Here is an 18,470-nt window from a genome sequence, read left to right on the forward strand (position 1 = left end):
TGTAATTACTTGGTCGGAAAGCGGCTTGATTGATGATACTGGATGTTCAATTTGCTTTTTGATGTTAATTTAATCTCGTATGTCCAGTATTTGTCATCATGTTTTACGATAACATTACCTTAATATGGGCTCACAAACCAAGGCATCAAATCATATTAAATAGATGGACTTTTGTCACAATATCAGTTATAAAAATATATATATCTTACATGTAAGGGTTTTAAGGGCATATACAGTATAGTTTTTGTTAAAAGTGTTATTATTTCGTAACGGTTAAAATAACGTTAGCTATCGCAGTCTTAAGGGCATTTCTGAGCACATTTCCTCGCATCCCAGGGAAAGGCAAATCACAGACTTAAAGGAGAGAGAAAAAAAGCTTGGTTTGTCTTTCCATTTTTCTTTTTTTTTTCAGGAAATAAAACCATTGCCATTCAAAGTATTTAATAAATTACATACAGTGTCCTCTATCATCTGGGTAGAAGTACAGCAGGGAAAGACAGCTAAAGCTCTGCAGAGACAACCTGAGTTCGGACATTGTTTCACCCTCTCTGCTATTTCATGATCTCATCCATGGTTATAATGTGTATTGGTAGTATATTAATAATAATAGGTTTTATTATTTTACAACTGAATATTAATAAAATATTAGTAGCTTTCTTGTTACAACCCTCTTTTTATTTGCAGCCTCACTAAAAGGCATTACAAAGAGCACATCAGTGAGGCTCACATATAGCAGAAACTCATCAGTGAACATTGTCCGAACTCATCTATCTATGACTCTGGGCTGGGTGGAGGCGCTTTGTTTATACAGGGGCAGACCGCCTCCTCTTGCTGCTGATGCTACGGAAGTTGAATGGCCTCATCTTCATCTCCACGAAGGGAATAGAGAACTCATGGCCTTTCCAGTGGTACCAGTTAATACCCTGTAAGAGTGAAACGTGTGATTTCAGAAGCAGCTTGAATCAATCTTTTTAGGCAAGGCCAGGGCATTTGAAATAAAATGACAGAAAATGTAAAATAAAATGTTATATATTCATTAAAGTACATTTCAACCGAAGGAAGCATTCAAAGCAAGAGGGGAAAAAAACTGACTTAATAGCTGGCACAATCATGGATTTAGTGTAATTATAATCTCACTCCAGCCCTGCTAATCCCTGTCAAAACCTTCCCATTTGCAGCTTTGCTCTGAGAGGCAGTTTCTCTCTGTGTGCCTGTCCATCTCTGCTCCCACCTGGTCTCATTTCATGTCGCTAAACAACAAAGAGAAAGGTAAAGAGCACAGAGAGAGAAGCAGGCTCCAAAGCCTTTGTAGTTCACCCTAATCAAAGCTTCACACAACACCTCACTCTCTTTGTCGAGCCATTACAGCATCACGCTGAGAGAGAGCTACATCACACTTGTCAAAAAGGACCGGACAAGCCTTCAACACTCACTCCCACCTCAAATGCAGTAAGCAAAAAAACCAAACAAAAAAAAACACTTCTCAATGTGAGAATGGGTGCTGAATAAGTGTCATTCCCAACAATTTTCTCTCTATCTCTAAGTTTGATTATAATTGGTGCAGCAGTTATGTTTTGTTTTTTGGCCTTTCATTACAGCTCCTCCAGCTGGCCAATCAGTGTACCAAGTATAGAGATGGATGTCTGTAGGAAGTTTCATGTAATGTAATTTACAAATGATTAGCCTTTTAAAAGTGAGAAATGTTAACCTTTAATCATACTGTCATAATCGAGCCAGTTTATGTGAATTTTGTAAATTATGCCAAAAAGCAGTGCCAAAATGCCACCCTGTTCAAGTGACAGCATCCTGCTGGCACATCAATACCTCGGAGGTGAATGGAACATTTGTGGTGCTCAACGGTTTGAAAAATTGCAAATTCAACATCAATGTGTATTTCCAGAAACAATGTCACGTTACTCTGAATAATCCTTAGAAATTGGTGTCAGCAATTTTCATTGGAACTACTTTCTACCAATGAAGTAGTTCCACTGAAGAGTTCATCGTGAGGTGACAAATGGACGTTGTTTATGAAAAGACACATTACTGTGGAATTTTTAATTTAAATGTAAATCTTTAGTCATGTGAACACCACAGATGAATTTCACCCCTATTGTATTGGGGTGGTGGCCGAAATCAACCAAAACTATCCAGGAGACCCCGGGGCAAAAATGAGCTTCATTCCTCCCACTGTCTGTGCTGTGCTTACAGTTTTTTTAAGATGAAATACTCCCTGGACCACAAGTTCAGGTAACAAAGCTCACCCACCTTAAGGCCAGGGCCACACCGCCTACCTGAGCAGCGTGAGTGCATTGCGACCTCTTGCTGTTTATTTGGGTGCCCATGTTAACAGGTTAGCTGCAGCTCATCTAGAGATTTGGAGAGTTGCCTATTTTCCCTGCACGGTTCTCAGCAAAAATAGACAGTACAAATTATGTGTTGATAGTCATATTGACGTCATACCAGCAACATTACACCTTTCATATGTAGAATATGTTGCAGACACGAAAACAATATAAATGTTAACTCAACACTTTTTCCGTTTCAAATTAAAAGCCCTTTCTGTGGAATCCCTTCGTCTGGTAACACAAGGCTTTTATTCTATGATTGATGGCCATGATCAAAGGCAAACTCAATGTGGAAACATAAGGCTGGCAGGCAGCACCGCAGCACACTGTCTGAGTGGAAACCACACGTGTGTAAGCCGGAGCAGTTCAGCGAGATAGCCGTCACGCACAGGTAGGCGGTGTGGCCCGGGTGTAAGGCCCTTATCATGTCAGTTGATATTGTGCTTTAGTGCTGCATATTCCCAAACAAAATTTGAATTTGATTAGCACAAGCCTGGAGCTCTGGGGTCCTGGGACAGTTGTGTATTTTGCCATGTTCCATCCATGATCCAGCCATCCTGGAATTTGGATGAACAAACCAATAATTCTTTTCTAACTTGCAACACAAAAGCTCTTTGAATCAATGATAAATAGATTAACTGACTATTTTATGTGTCACATTCACTCTTTGATCAACTAGCGTATTTATTGGATGACTGACCTGACTGTGTCTGGACTCGCCGTATTTGCCGTTGAGGTTGGCCCGGTGGCAGTTCTTGTACCACCAGGCTCCTTTGTAAGACAAGGCACAGTTAGTGACAGCGATGTCATTGTCTCTGTCTTTTGTGGAGAAGGGCCGGCCCTGGTGGTAGCTCAGGGAGTCACCTGAGATCAGAGGAGAGAGAGAGACATTAGGGTATGCTGGGCAACAGTCGCATAGGCTGCGGTGAATGAGGGGACATAAACGACCAGGATGGGATTGACATGAGAGGGAGGGAAGAGGAAAGAAGTCCTGCTACAGGCTCTCTGAATTTATTTAGGGAGAGAAAATTATAATTATAAACATGAGGGGATGACAGGTAATTCTGGTATATGGTCATGTTGACAGACAGAGAGATACATGGAGAGCGAGGAAAAAAGTGGAAATGTGGAGTAGTGCAGAGGCGGCTTTCAGACATCAGGGAGAAGAAAAGACAGAGGGGAAAAGAGGCAGGAAAAATAGCAGATGGCAGAATAGGGATGGGAGAGCATTTTCACTTAAAGGTTGGGGAAAGCACACACTTATAGCATATAGTGTAGTTATTTGACTTCAGAAAACGATTCATATCACAAAAAGCTTTCGATGTTGATATCCTCACAGGCCATTTTTATATGGGTTGATCACAAGGCTGTCATCCAAAGAGCCAAGTAAAATGCAAAAAAATGAATGTTAACTTAAACAAATGTAAACATAATGTATTGTAGTCAATGTAATGTATTTAACCACGTACCAGCAGTGCCATTGTACTCTCCTATCCTGAGCTTGTAGAGGTTTCTTGCATCTCCAATGGAGAATTTGTCATAATTGGCGTAGACTGACTCCTGTCCGTCTCTCATGTCAATTCTCATCTCATAACGGCCCTGAGCAGCAAGCTTCTGGATGTTGTCAAGACCTGTGGAGAAACAACACACATCATATTGTATTTAATAACCAAAGAAAGATCTGGGGTTTACAATATATTGTTAGAGCTCCAAAAGTGGATTTAAAAGTCATCACACTCATACTGATATGAAAGTCATTATCCTCATATAGTAATTGAAGAAAGCCCCACAAGGCACCTTTTAAGATACATTCAAATATTGTTGTTGCACAGATGACTGTATTGGCCCAAGAAAGGTTTACAACATATACAAACATCAAGAGATTACAAAAATGTACACAGCCCAAAATTACAAATCACAAATTTTCCTCAAAGGGCCTTTTCAGCATTATGAAACTATCTACAGAACCTTGATTCAGATGAGGAAAAACTCAACAAAAAAACTACCCTTCATGGGGAGAAAAGCAAGAGACTTCAGGAAGGACAGACAATATGACAATGACAATATTAAGTAAATAAAATGCAAACATATACAGTATAAGAATATTGATAAGAAGACATAACACCATTACACAAAGAATTAAATATTGATTTTTGTGACACAGTGACATTCTACCCCCTGTACATACACAGAGATAGTTTGTTTCCACCGGCAGCTCTGTAGGTTAAAGGTTTGAATCCTGATAAGCACTATGTCGGACGTTTTTGTCAGCTGGCTGTATGGATGTGTATGATTGACATTATCGAGAGCAGTGGACACTGTCACCACCAACCCCCCCTGCAAATGCCACACTGTCTCCACTTTCTGAGATATGCGGCTTTGCTCTCTATCTCCAAGGTAGCAGATGTGAGGCTCATTGGAACCCTGACAGGCGATAAGACCACACACCGGCCTGAGAGATTGGAACTGCCTTCGCTATCAGATTACAACAAGCACCCATTTGGAAAAGAGTCTCTTTTGCTGCTTAACCTCAAACTTGCACACTTTTTTAAACGCTGAAAAACGCTCTGGGAAAATCCAAAGGAAAAGTAAAAATCCTCAAGCCTTCGCTGATAAGGAGTAAGACGTAGAAATACGAGAGAGCAGGGGAACTCTGGAAAGCAGATACAATCTATGATACAACCCAACGGCACTTAAGGTGACAGGGGAAAAGCAATTGTTGTAATAAAATTGTGTTTAACACTCAGTCATTTCTAATTGACATCGTATAATATCAGCAATTAATCTTTAAAATTAATTTTTTTTTTTTTTACAGTTTTTTCCTCCAACAGTTTTATGGGATCAGACTGTTCTATTCCAAACTGCAGCGATTAAAAATGCATTTTGACACACTATTGCACTCATACCCTATTATACAACCAATATTACCATCTTGTCACATTTTATTACCAGCCTTTCTCTCTCACTTACACAGAAGCAAGGGGGGGAATTAAAAAAAGGAGAATGGGATAATGATCAAATATTTGCACACAGCCACCCTGGTTTCTCTCTGTTATTAAATCATCAACTGACATTGTGTCGAACGTGAAAACTGGCTGAGGTCAGTGTCTAGGGAGAATAGATTGCCCTAGAGCAGCAGTAAAAACGACCGTTTTCAAACTGTAACAGATAATAATGAAAGCTTCATTTCCATATTCTTTAATGCTGACCTCTTAAGGGCCTTTTCTTTTCAGTTTGAGTGGGTTTAATATCAATGTCCAATATACTGTCCAATATATTGCTGTTCTTTGTGTAGAGGCGGTGATTAGCTAAATGTTCACTATAATAGCTCTCAATGGGCTATGACAGCGACCTAAGCTGTAGAAAGAAACGTGAAGGTCCAATGGTTTCAGTGACCATCTGTATGACCATTAGGGCTGCAAAGCTGTTGCAAGCTGTCTTGACAGTGCTGACTTTTCTGATGAAATCGCGAAAGAAATGTGAAGTGTTAAAAATCAAAGAAGCTATTGTATTAGCTGTGTTGTGCAACCCACAGAATGTCCCGTTGTGATGGCCTCTTAATATCGGCTTTTTGTTTGGCGAGGACACACATTTGTTATTAAAGGGGCGCTATGCAGTTTTGGCCATTTCTTCGCTGTTTTCTCGCTTTTTGCTCGCAGGTTTCTCTATAGAGCTCCCCCTACAGCTTCGGAATAGATATTTGGCAGCTCTTATGTTTACTTGTGTCTGACTCCTCGCTCGGTCAGTCTGCCGTTTCTTCTTTCTCTGTTCCTCCGACAATGCTTTCCTAGTTTTCTGCTTCTTTTTTGCCGGCTCAGCCATGACGATAGTGTGAAAAACTCCATCGCTACCTTGTTAGCCGGTTCCTGAATGGGCGTATGTGTGCAGTGCCGTGAAGCAATTTGTTACATCACGAGACCTGATATCACGCAATACTTCCTGACGTTGAGGCCGGCGGCTCGCCGGCCAAAAGTTGCAAGGGTGGTTTTTCCACTCACAGGTGCTAGGGGGGAGCGAGACGACCACCATTCAACTCGAAAAAAGTCATATAACCATTCCAATGACTCTGAAGCTGTTCAGTTAAGGTAAATTAAGCTAAAAAATACTGCATAGTTCCCCTTTAAATTGCCCTTTGCCATGTTCTGCTGATATCATGTATTTAATAAGATAATGCTCTAATAGACCGTTTTCACAGAAGACATTTCAAATAAATTCAACAGAGCCACTGTTAATGTGCCAGTGCTCACAACACATAGATCAACGGACTAACAGGTCAGTTTGATACAGCAGGCTCAACATTTTGTGCTGTACTCTGTGCTGTGTTCCCTGCTGGCATGTTATCTGTAATCTGGCATCACAGAGAGAAGCTTTCACAGGAGCAAAGAGCAGCTCTTGATGCGCCACACCCTGAGGTTACATTAAGCTGCTTTTATGCACCAAGAGGACAGAGTACAGTAGAGGATAGAAGAAAGATGGGGGAAAGTACAACCTAGGAGGCACTAAAAAAATAAAGCAAGACCCTAAAGACAGAAGGAGGTGCCCTCGACTAGTATAGATCCAGAAGTGGTGAGAGGGCAGATTATTGTTGAATCAGCTGAAGTGGAAACGGGTCAGATGAAATGTTGTACTCACTGAACCAGATATGCTTTGGTGCTTTTAGATTTTAATGTACAATACAAATCTGCAGGAAATGAGGCAAATGTGTGTCAGGATTCCATCATGTCTCTGTCAGAAACCATTTACACATTGCTGTCATAGTTTAGCTCACTATCTATACTTTATACTGTGTAGTGCACAGAGGAGGGATTTCTCTCCTACAGTATATGGTGTGTGTAGTGCTATTGTACAAAGATGTTAGTCCAATATTTTTCATCACGCCTCCTGTGCTTCAATGAGTATTTTCCTCTACTCGTTTTTGAAATACAAAAACAAATTATTAATTTATACCAGCAGACAGCAATCCAACTTGTTCTGTTGTGATAAAATGTTAGGTGCTACCTTTGAACAACCTCACTGTGACCAGGTGACATTATTTTTCAATTCGACAACACCGCAAGCTACTGCTTTAAAAATAACTAGCAAATCTGACAGACTCGACAAGAATTGCAGGCTTTTGTACCAGACTCCATTATATTGTCAGCTCCTGTTCATGATGGGTTGGATCTTAAATCTCTTTATGCTTTCACCTATTACAGTGTGCTTAGTCACTAATGGACTAGAATGTGCTACAGCTATCTTATGTTATGACCCAATATTTTTCAGCTGCAAAGTAGCAGCCTTCCCTCTGTGATAATGCAATGCCATAAAATTTCCCCCCAGTGTTATTTCATTTCTCTAATCAGAAAGTTCAAAAACATTCATCTCATGGTCCTGATTCACTTAATGAAATATTCATGTAATATTTCCTTTAATCATCTGCACCAAAACAATAACACAAAAAACTGGCCCATGAAGAAACATGACTCATTTGCACATTCTGATGAATATAATTATTGTTTCGTAATGAGATTTGGGGGGAAGGGGAAAGAAATATTCAGCAGTCCATCAAAACAGTGAGGATGATCTGTTGTTTTGTCTTTGAATCAGAGTGATGTTAAAAACAATTACCAAGTCATTTCAGGAAGAGATGAGCTTTCAGAGAATCCAGTAATGAATCGCATAGACTTTGTGAAGTCAAGTGCTGAAAGACGAAAAAAGAAAAAAAGACTAGCAGAACGGTTCTCCATCTTCATACACAGTGAAAAATCTTACAAGAAAGGCTATACTGCCTGCGCAAGATATTGGAAACATCTTTCCTCTCCATAAAATAGATATATCAATTGAAACCAAGTGAAAGCTACGACCTTCTATTGATTGCACCTATTAAATCCACTTCAGTCACGGAGATGGTGTGTAGATAAAGAGGGTAATACAGCTTTCACAAAACTGAACAAAATTGGAAGCAGACTGCAGCTTGATATCAGCCCGCAGCCCATAAAATGCAGCGGAAATATATTGGTTAGGGTGACAGGAAGTTGAAATAAGGCAGCAGCAAACCTGACGTGAGTTTTCTAATACACCTACTAGTCAATAAGTATCATTTTAGGTTTATCAAGAAGCGACTACTACCCAGTTCCTACCTTTTTATTTGATTGAGGGAGATAGTACAGATTTTGATCTACAGCAGCTGTTGTTATGCTAGACATCAAAAACTGGACATGGTGATGGACTTACTGTAGGTAAATCTTTGTATTTAACACTACACTCTATACAGTTTTTTTCTCCAGAGTAATTATGTTAAGATTCTTACCAAGCCAGAATTCATCCTCCAGGTTTCCAAAGCCAACCCGATAGTCACTCCACTTCCTGGAAAAGTCTGTCAGGCCGTTCTGACGACGTTGGAATACCTGAAACACCACAATGCGTCAAAATTCTGAAAAATACAACTTGGTTGTTCAGACTTAAATAGCTGAGATAATTCAGTACTGTTTGTGGTCCAACAAAATCTCCCCTACTCTTCTTCCTTTCTCTTAACCCTAACTGACACAGTTTCTTACATTTGCACATATGACAAAAGTGCTATTGAAAGAAATAGTGTCAGTAATCTTGACAGTGACTTACAATCCAGCCTCCTTCATCAGTGGTCATGTCGCAGTACACCTGCACGCCCTGGCTGGGGTCCCTGTTGATGTAAATGGTGTAGACGCCGCTCAGCGTCTCTCCATTCAGCAGGTGTTGGGCGCAATTCTGAGGTGTTGCAAATAGACGACTCCCTGGAGAGAAGCAGAGGAGGTATGAGGACAAATATGATGATTGTTTTTGTCCATCTTTTGACAAAAACAGATTCAGTTTGTAGAGATTTCTGTAGACTGCATAGATAGAACTTTAAATTATATGGCACTTTGGCAACATTCAGGATTTTCTTCAAAGCTTCAGTTATTAATATGTTTATATCAACAATGGAATAAATAACACTATCTGCCCAGCACTATACAGCAGACAAACCAAATTAGCTGCAATATAATTTAGCTGTTAAAGAGCAAATATTTTCCTCAGGAAAGTTGAGCTGAAAGTAGAGTGAATATTGACCTTACATTCATCAGGCAACCAGAAACAGAACTCCAAATGAAGGTTTTGCAACTGTATAAGGTGATAATATTCCAATAGTGTGCTTCCAGCTTCTCCTGCTGCCTCCAAGTGGTCAAAAATATCAATTGAAACTTTTAAATGAAAGTAAAACTGACAACTTGCAAAACTTTTATTGCACAGCTTATTGCTATGTCAACTGCTGGGTTGAAATGATGGATATGCTTTTGGCATGTTCACATACTATATACTCCAGGTGATGCTTCCTAACCCTTGTTTGAGTGACACATCCTGCATCTAATTACACACTGGGCACATTGAAGATTAGAGAACCCTATAGCTCTAGGATTGTAGACAGCCACCCTGCAGGTGCAGCCTAATGGGAAGTCACCATCACTATGCTAGAGGGAAGAGAGATGAAAATTATGCCTGACTTCGTAAACCCATTATTGTGTACCTTTGTTATAGTGTCTGTAATGGGAAACGCGGTGCAGGAGGGGAAAAAAATATCTGCTAGACCAAGAAAACTCAACCGGTTAAAATCTCTTTACAAACTTAAATCAAAGAATACAAATACATGTGTGTGTGTGTGTGTGTGTGTGTAATGTATGTGAGTGAATGTGTGTGTACTGTACCTGTAGTGAAGGTAGTGGAGACTACGGCGCTGGTGTCAAGTCCCCTTGCAGCCTGGAGCTTGACAGTGTACTCTGTGGTCTCAGCCAGTCCCTCCAGTCGAATCCAGGTGTCCTCTGCATCCAGGATCAGCTCCTAGTACACACACACACACACACACACACACACACACACACACACACACACACACACACACACACACACACACACATACAAGTTAAAAGATATTACATAAAGACATTGTCTTCTATAAAAGCAATGATGTAATGTGTATAGTATAAACCTAAGGGTAAAATTACATCAGAATCCCCACAAGTCACTGATAAAACATTGAATGAGTTGTGAGTTTTTAAAAGATCTATGGCAACAAAGAAACCTTCAAGCTATTTTTGTTCAGGATAAGCATGGCAGCTTGCTTTGTGTTCCAGTAGCACAGTATAAAGAAGAACTTATAATGTCATAATTGACATTCTTTTGTTTTGTAAAAAAAATTAAAAAAATAAAAACTAAGTAGTAAAAATGACTCTTCAACTGACTGCAGAACAAGTCTGTCTGCCTGTGGGTTTTCTTTCCCATGTGAAAAGTGACGTATCCATTTAAAATACAGAAGGGGAGGAGAAGGGGGGATGGAGAGAACAAGATAAAAGACTCTTATCGGACAGCCAAGCTGCGAAGCAATCAGGAAACAAACATTTCTATTTTTGGTAAAGAAGTCACAACGGTATAGTACAGTTACTTCCCTTGTATTTGACAAAACTTCTTGCATCGAGCCTGTCTTAAGGAGCCAAGACGTTTGACATAGTATTTTCTGTGACATTAGATTCTGAGACACCGACAGAACGCTCAATTGATGAACAGAAACTTGAACTTGTCTTTGAATGTGTGTTACAGTTTGCCCTGAATGCACATTAAATATGAACAAGCAAAAATGAAATATTCAGCCAGTTTGGAAAAAAAAATCAAATCAAACATTTCCGGGCAATGTGTTTATGTGAATTATGCAGGGAGACAGCTGGTAAATGATGTCTCTCGGTCTCCGAGGATCTGACATAGCGCCACCAGGTTTCCAGGGTCAAGATTCTTATTGCAAGCAAAAAAGGCCCTGTTTTATGATACATACCTTCATAAGCTTGCAATCGGTGTGTGTGTGTGTGTGTGTGTGTGTGTGTGTGTGTGTGTGTGTATGTGTGGTTAAGTGGTTGGATGTGTATTTATCCTGGTGTGTGTTTGACTGGGGAGATCTTTATTATTCCAGGCACGAACATAACCAAAGTGATACATGCATTTACAAACCGGTAAGTAAATGTTAATCAGATAAGAAATTAATCTCACTGCTACTGTGTGTAAATTACGAAAGTCCATTATCTCTGTAAGAGGGGAAGCTGGCTGAACACCTGTGAGGCTCACCAATATGTGGTTTGATTACAGCCAAGGTAACGCTGCCGAATATTTACAGCCAAGTCAGACCTCAGGTACAGACAACCAGAGGAAAATCTCACAAAGAGTACTTCACTCTTCCGCAGCGATCGTTTTTTGCTCTGAGCTGTGATATGACTCATTTCTTGTTGAACGATATGAATTCAAAATGTGGCACTTGTTGAGGCGGCTCATCATCGTGAACGAAGATGTATATAAAATCTAAAGGAACAAAGTTGGCTAGAAGAATGAAAAATGAAATTGATTTAATTTAATAGGAAACTGTATGTAATTAACAATGAAGAAAATTCATATAAGCAGCTGTTAATATTTTTATTACAAAAATAAGAAAAAAAGATATTGAAGACTTATCAAAAATGTTCCTTTTCCTCTAAGCCTCTAAAAGGGCCATGTCAGTGTCCCTTGTTGCTTAATAGCTACAGTATGGGCCAACAGTGTTTTTGTTTGCAGTAGTAGTGAGGAGTAGGGACAACAGACCAATATTACATTCACAGTTAACTTTTTAGGCTGTTTAATGTCCTGCAGTTGACTGCAAACTAGTGTTAATTTTGTCACCTATTTTTAATTTAGTCTTAGTCTTGTGCCAAATGTCCTTGATAGTTTTAGTCATATTTACTCATTCACATATCTTTGTTAGTCTTTTAGTTTTAGTCGACTAAAAGTCTCGTCATTTTAGTCTAGTTTTAGTCAAAAGAAAACTCAATATATCTTAGTCAAGTTTTAGTCAAAACATTTTAGTCTTTTTTTAAATAACAAATTATTTCTGAGATTATTTCTGATAACCATTTCAGTCAAATAGTTATATAAAAATAAATTATATAAAGTTATATAAATATCGAGCCTCTTCCTTATTTCACCAGTAAATTCCTGTTAAACGACAGGAATATTTTACAATAACTTTGAATGCAGCACGAGGCTGGCGAGGCGAGTTTCAAGTGAATGCAACATATGTGTTGTTTTTCAGACAACGGCAGCTACAGACTGTCGTACGTCTCAGTGTTGGAATCCTTTACAGTGAAATACAGACAAACTTTTACACCGTTTAGCTTTCAGCATTTTAACAGTGTTTGATCCAGCTGCTAGCTAACAGTAGGCTAACGTTACCTGCTGCCAAGTGTAGTGTTAACTAGCGTCCCGTGCAGCCAGGTTTCGGTTGCCTCTAACATCCGTTTAGGAGCATCAGAGAGAAGCGCAGGCATTTAAGTGGCACTAAAATCTGCGTTGTTATTCGGTCCGGTAGATAACGGTCGTTATTAGCACCGGGTCTCGGTACCCAACCTAGTAACAGCTGAATATTCTATCTCATGATGAAAAAGTACAGAGGATTGTAGACGAAAATGAAGAGAGACTTTATCTTAGTTTTTATTTTATGCAAAACATTTTAGTCTTGTCTTTTTTCGTCAACAATAATGCATGTTCATTTAGTCTTAGTCAGCGTTTTTGGACATTGGTGCAGTCTTGTCATCATCTCGTCTTAGTCATGGAAAAAAAAGGTAGTTGACGAACATATTTAGTCTTGTCTCATCTGACGAAATTAACACTACTGCAAACTGATGTCGGTGAACATTTCCCTGGTGGATGTTTGTTTGGTCGCTCATTCAGCAACCCAAAGTGCAACCGAAGACATGTGTCCTTGTTTGTTAGACAGTTAAGCTAAATGTATTTGTAAGTTGGATAAAAAGGATACATTAGCAAGAAAGCTAATGTTTTTTGTTGTTGTTCAAAGTCTGTGGCTCTTGTTTTGTGTAGCAGGCTGCTGTTTGGTTGTTAGTCAGTATGACCATCTGCCTATGATAGAACAGTTAAGTTACTGGTTTATGCAAATGTGGTTTTAATGCTTTAATGCTAAAAAAGGGCGCGCCATAAAGAAATCAAACAGTATTGAATAATAATTTTGTGTATGTATTATGCAGATGTGTATGCTGTAGGAGAAACATAATTATAAAAAAATTGAATTTCTGTTTGACTTTAACATGCAAATATACTGTATGTCCAGGAAATGGCATATAACATGTAATAATTAAATATTACATATGTAAAAGCCATAATATTTCTAGACAAATGTTTCTTTAGAAACAAACCATTGTTTTAGGGACATGGATGAAAAGGCAGAACATGGGATCAACAGTGTGAAGAAAGTGATCATTTTAAGAACAATGCTGGTAGAAGTCTGTTTGCACTGGAATCGAGTGAAATCAAAAAAATGGGATAATCTGAATTTTCAGCGTTGCATTCTTTGTGCATGAGTGACACCCGATGGTCAACCACACAGCAGTACCACACATTCAAGGTCAGAGTGTGTATGTGTGTGTGTGTGTGTGTGTGTGTGTGTGTGTGTGTGTGTGTATGTGTCAGTGAGAGAGAGACTTGTCCACCATCACTGCATCAGTATGGATGTGTAAGTGTTTTTTTTACTCTTCCTTTACAAGATCATGACACTACGGTGGGCATTGAAAGCGAGAGTCTGTGTGCATCTGGTTACATGTGTGCGCCTGTGTGCAAGACACCTAATTGACAATAAAAGAGTCTTTTGCAGAGCATCATGGGAAATGGTTCTAGTCAATACGTTAACAGGCGTGCTGCGTTCCACACAGCTCTTACTAATCTGTTTTATTACCATTACTCAGCCACATCAAAAAGTTTAATCAAAATAAACAATGTCTCTTCTGAGACACATTAAAGTAATATCTCTATTAGACAGGCAATTTCACTGCACAGTTCCCTTGTGTGTACATCAATCTGTGGGTTTGTATTTCCTCCAAATGCTTGCATGCTCAACATCAAGGGATTACATGATTGAAAGATAAAATTTGGATTTTGAAGGGCTTGTCAATGTTTTGATTCTGCATTCAGTTTCTTTCCCTGAACATTGTTAAACTCTGTTACAATAAGTTGATTAAATTGGGAAATGTTTTTATACTTTGCAGAAATCCAAGAAGGGATTTCAATATGCCCTTCAGTATCTGCAGAATTACATTTCTATTTTCAGGTGTGTGGATTAAAAAAAGTACATCTTATCTCCCTGACACATGTTTGCAACTGTAGCATGAATACTCAACAGGATTTGAGTAGATGAAGAGTAAATAAGGAAACACATTTTGGCTGCAGATAAAATGTTAACATACATGGAATTACAGCATATAGGATGTCAACAGTGTGTGTGTGTGTGTGTGTGTGTGTGTGTGTGTGTGTGTGAGTTGAGATACAGGTGTCAAGCCATGTGTGCTACATACTTTGCGGCTGCCGTCGGTTGACTTGTAGGTAAGCATGTAGTTGTCAATTTCTGCGATTGGGGGTTGCCAGGAGATGAGAGCGCTGCGGTGATTCACTTCACTGGCTGTCAGGTTCAGGGGTGCGTCCATGGCTGCCAGAAAGAGAGAAAAATATCAATTTAGTGCAAAACAAGGAATGTTTTCAGGATGTCTTCTATACCTACAGCGTACTGTAGTTCTCACATAATGACAGGTGTTGATTTGTCCGTCCACTTTTACAAAACCGTCATTGCTCATTGTGTTTCATGGTTTTATAGGTGCGCAGTTGTCAGGGTGGAGTGAGTAAATTCCTGGTATTAAAAAAACTGCTGAAGAAATTTTCACAGTTACTATGTTCAGAAGCATGTGAATGTGCCATGCTCCATTCCTAGTCTTGTGTGACTAGGTCACGCACATTTCTCTTTACATGACCACATTTGAAAGCGTTAAGTTAATCACACACACACACACACACGCACACACATTCCAGATCATGCAGGGCACAAGTATTTTATTGAACAAATTATCTTATATGGCAACAGACTGAACTCAAGGTCTGGTGTCCTGCAGGCTTCTGATCATCTTATAGATATTAACAACAAGCTGTGGCTGACTCACTATCAGGAGAGGAAGTACCAGGCAACACTATCAACAGCCTGTCAAATGTGGGAGTTTTAAAGATAAAAATTGCCAACCTTGAAATTAGACCCATAACTGACCCACAGATAATCGCCTGGGTGGTATCAACGCAGACCTGTATGGAGTCAACTGGCCAAGCCACAGCAAAGCACCTAAACGGCATTGGCCTTTTTTCTTGCAGCCTTGGACAGGTTTTCTCTCTGGATCAGACCTGCGAACATTCCTGTTTTTTCAGGGTTTCTCCTGTATTTTAAGGCCATCTCCCAACACCCTCCCGTTTTGATGTTTCTCCCGGGAAACTCCCGTAATTTGCATGGCCTTTAAACTTTATTATGTCATACACAGATCCATCAATTTTGTATGTTTGTCTGACGTCACACAAGTTGCCAGATCGTCTATGAAACACAATCTACACACACACAATTCACACACTCCATACAATTTCAACCCATCCGTCACCCCAACTTGGCAACCCACAACCCAATTCAATCGCTGCGTGTGAGCAGCGGCTCTCTGCGCAGGCAGACGGACAAGCTTACATAACGTAGTGGTTAGCTTAGATGTTTTAGCTCAAAATGTCAACCCAGGACAGCGTTCAACCTAAAAATAAAGGAGTCCTCACTATAATGGACTATTCTACATTAACCAGGAAACACACCCACACACACACACACACACACACACACACACACACACACACACACACAAACTCAGAAGCAAATGCATACATAGATGCACATATTATGTAATATTATGTGCATGAATGATACATGTTAATATAAATTGATATGAGTTTTGTACCCAAAATGACCCAATGACCCAACCTCTTAACAAAATATCAACTGTTGAGCTTAAATAAATTAGACAAATGTTATGCCAGTACTGCTAAAGGTCATCTTGAAAGGATATTTTTAGTTATGATTATGCCATTTCAACCACAAGTGTGATGCTGCCAGTCTGAATCAAGATTCAATGGAAGGCTGTTGTTATTACATATTTTGATTAAGAGGCCATGTGAACCATGTGCAAGGCAAGGCATATCTCAATATTTCTATAGATCTCTTAATGGAATTCTTGCCTTTATATGATAGTGTGACAGCATAAAGAGCAATAGAAATTACAAGCATACTTTCTGACTTCCCCACTGTTACTGTATAGTATTTAGATGTAAATTTGTAAAAACTGTGCACAAATGAATCAATATTTGACAGTTGTTGGAACAACTGGACACTGTGTTTTGTTTTAGCAAATGTTGTTCAAAACAGAGTTTTTTATTTGATGTGGACTAATTAACACATTTGCAGATTTAATCCACATGTGGTGCACTAGTGGGTACTTAAAGCAGCCTGGTGGTGTAAGTGGAATTTGACTCAAAATAAACTACAGTGCCCATGTTAATAGTAATGAAGGAATAAGTCATCCAGTGCAGTGTTCTGGCTCATTAAGGTGCTAATAGTATTTGGACAACAATGCAGGTCTATGACACATTGGAATGGGCTATTTTAGGCTTTGGCTACACAGGCAACACTTGTCAGTAGAATAAATTGATTTTTAGGTTTTGGTCTTTTCATATGATTTGTCAATGATGAGAAATTGCCAGACGTATCCTTTATTGCGGGAAACCAATGACATGCCACGTAATTTGGTCCTCAATAAAGGATGACAGCTGGAAACAAAACATTGATTAGTGCCATCAAATAAAAAAAGTAAAATTTCTCATTCTTAATATTACAATGGGAAGAGAGCTTATCATCTGTACTTTCTAAGCAATTAAAAGAAAAGATAGGAAGAAAAAAAACAGAGGTAGATCAGAACAGATTGACAATGGGACCTTCTTGCACATATACTGTAAATGTATTCCATGAGGTGGGTAAAATCTCCATGCCAGTAATCCTAAATCCCCACAGGACTGAGTGAGAGGAGCAGTGGGACACTTTTCCATGTTTAGTCACAGTGTATCACAGCCGCAAAAGCATTCAAGCCCTTAATCAGCAAGCTCACCCACGTTTTACTGTACATTACATCACACCATCCAAGTTTATTTTTGGTTCCTGCACAGCTTTAAACAAGGTGCAATTATAGTGTCTTGATACCTTAACCACATCACAAGGAGACTCACCTCAATTTCCCCACCTTACATCACCCTTTTTGAGTCAATATGTGATCTTCTGACATGGTAGCAGAAGCATTGACATGCTGTAACCTCATTTTAGTGCATGATAGAAAATAGATGACCTTCTATTTGGAAAATCTGTTTCCTGGAGTTACATCATGACTCTAGGGCACATTGTCAGCCAGTCACCAAACAACACTCTGAGTAGGGGAGTCTTTTGCACACTTGTGTTTGCTGTGCAATCCAACGTCACCGCTGTGAATATGAGATAAAGATATCAACTGAAAGGCCGTGTCTTTCTGTGACTCCTCTGTTTGACTTTTCTCACCATTTTTTTCTTTCCTCTGTAGTAAAACTAACATGGGCTAAACTTTTAACTCCTCCTGAGGACTTCTCAACTTTTAGTTAAACATCTAAGCCTCAATTGAACCCAGTCCTCTGAACACACAAAGAACATCCACACACACACACACACACACACACACACACACACACACACTCTTCTTGTTTAAATCCTTGTCTGTGTGCACATATGGAAAGATCAATGACAGCTCCGCAATTAACAGCGTGTACCTGCCTTGATAACCTCCGAAAAGAAGCGAGGTGCCTTCTCTTGGAGACAGTGATAGACAGATCCACGTTGTGTGACAGGGGGATGTAGAGAAAAGGACAGAGAGGGATGGGGAGGCAAAACGAGGGAACAAAGAGTTTTTAAGAGCGAGAGGCTGAGTAGTGTGCTTTGAGATGATCACAGCGAATTGCAGATTGTCCTAAAGTCCACAGTGATGTGCCAATCTCCTCCTCTCCTGCACCTTTACGTCTTTATTGACCTTGTCTGCATCTCATTGCTGCTTTTCCTCCTCTTTTGTCAGTTTTTTCCTATTCCCACATCAATCTGGGGGTCTTCTCCTTCACTCTCCTCCTTATCTCCAATTGTGCTTGTGTTTCTCTCTCTCCTCCTCTTGCCCTCCCATCCATTGTCCTCCT

General features: G+C 39.5%; 1 protein-coding gene across 1 annotated transcript in view; it reads right to left on the reverse strand.

Moving 5' to 3' along the window:
• Positions 1-803: 803 nt before the first annotated feature.
• tnr (tenascin R (restrictin, janusin)) overlaps positions 804-18,470 on the reverse strand; it is an 83,918-nt gene continuing 66,251 nt past the window's right edge. Inside the window, exons 24-30 of the mRNA XM_078263661.1 lie at positions 14,714-14,844; positions 10,046-10,178; positions 8,946-9,097; positions 8,635-8,731; positions 3,815-3,976; positions 3,046-3,209; positions 804-923 (exon numbers count right to left, since the gene is read on the reverse strand). Coding sequence (XP_078119787.1) covers positions 804-923; positions 3,046-3,209; positions 3,815-3,976; positions 8,635-8,731; positions 8,946-9,097; positions 10,046-10,178; positions 14,714-14,844 — 959 coding nt within the window. The remainder of the gene's footprint in view (positions 924-3,045; positions 3,210-3,814; positions 3,977-8,634; positions 8,732-8,945; positions 9,098-10,045; positions 10,179-14,713; positions 14,845-18,470) is intronic.

The sequence above is a fragment of the Sander vitreus genome, chromosome 12, assembly GCF_031162955.1.
Source record: "Sander vitreus isolate 19-12246 chromosome 12, sanVit1, whole genome shotgun sequence".
Taxonomy (NCBI): domain Eukaryota; kingdom Metazoa; phylum Chordata; class Actinopteri; order Perciformes; family Percidae; genus Sander; species Sander vitreus.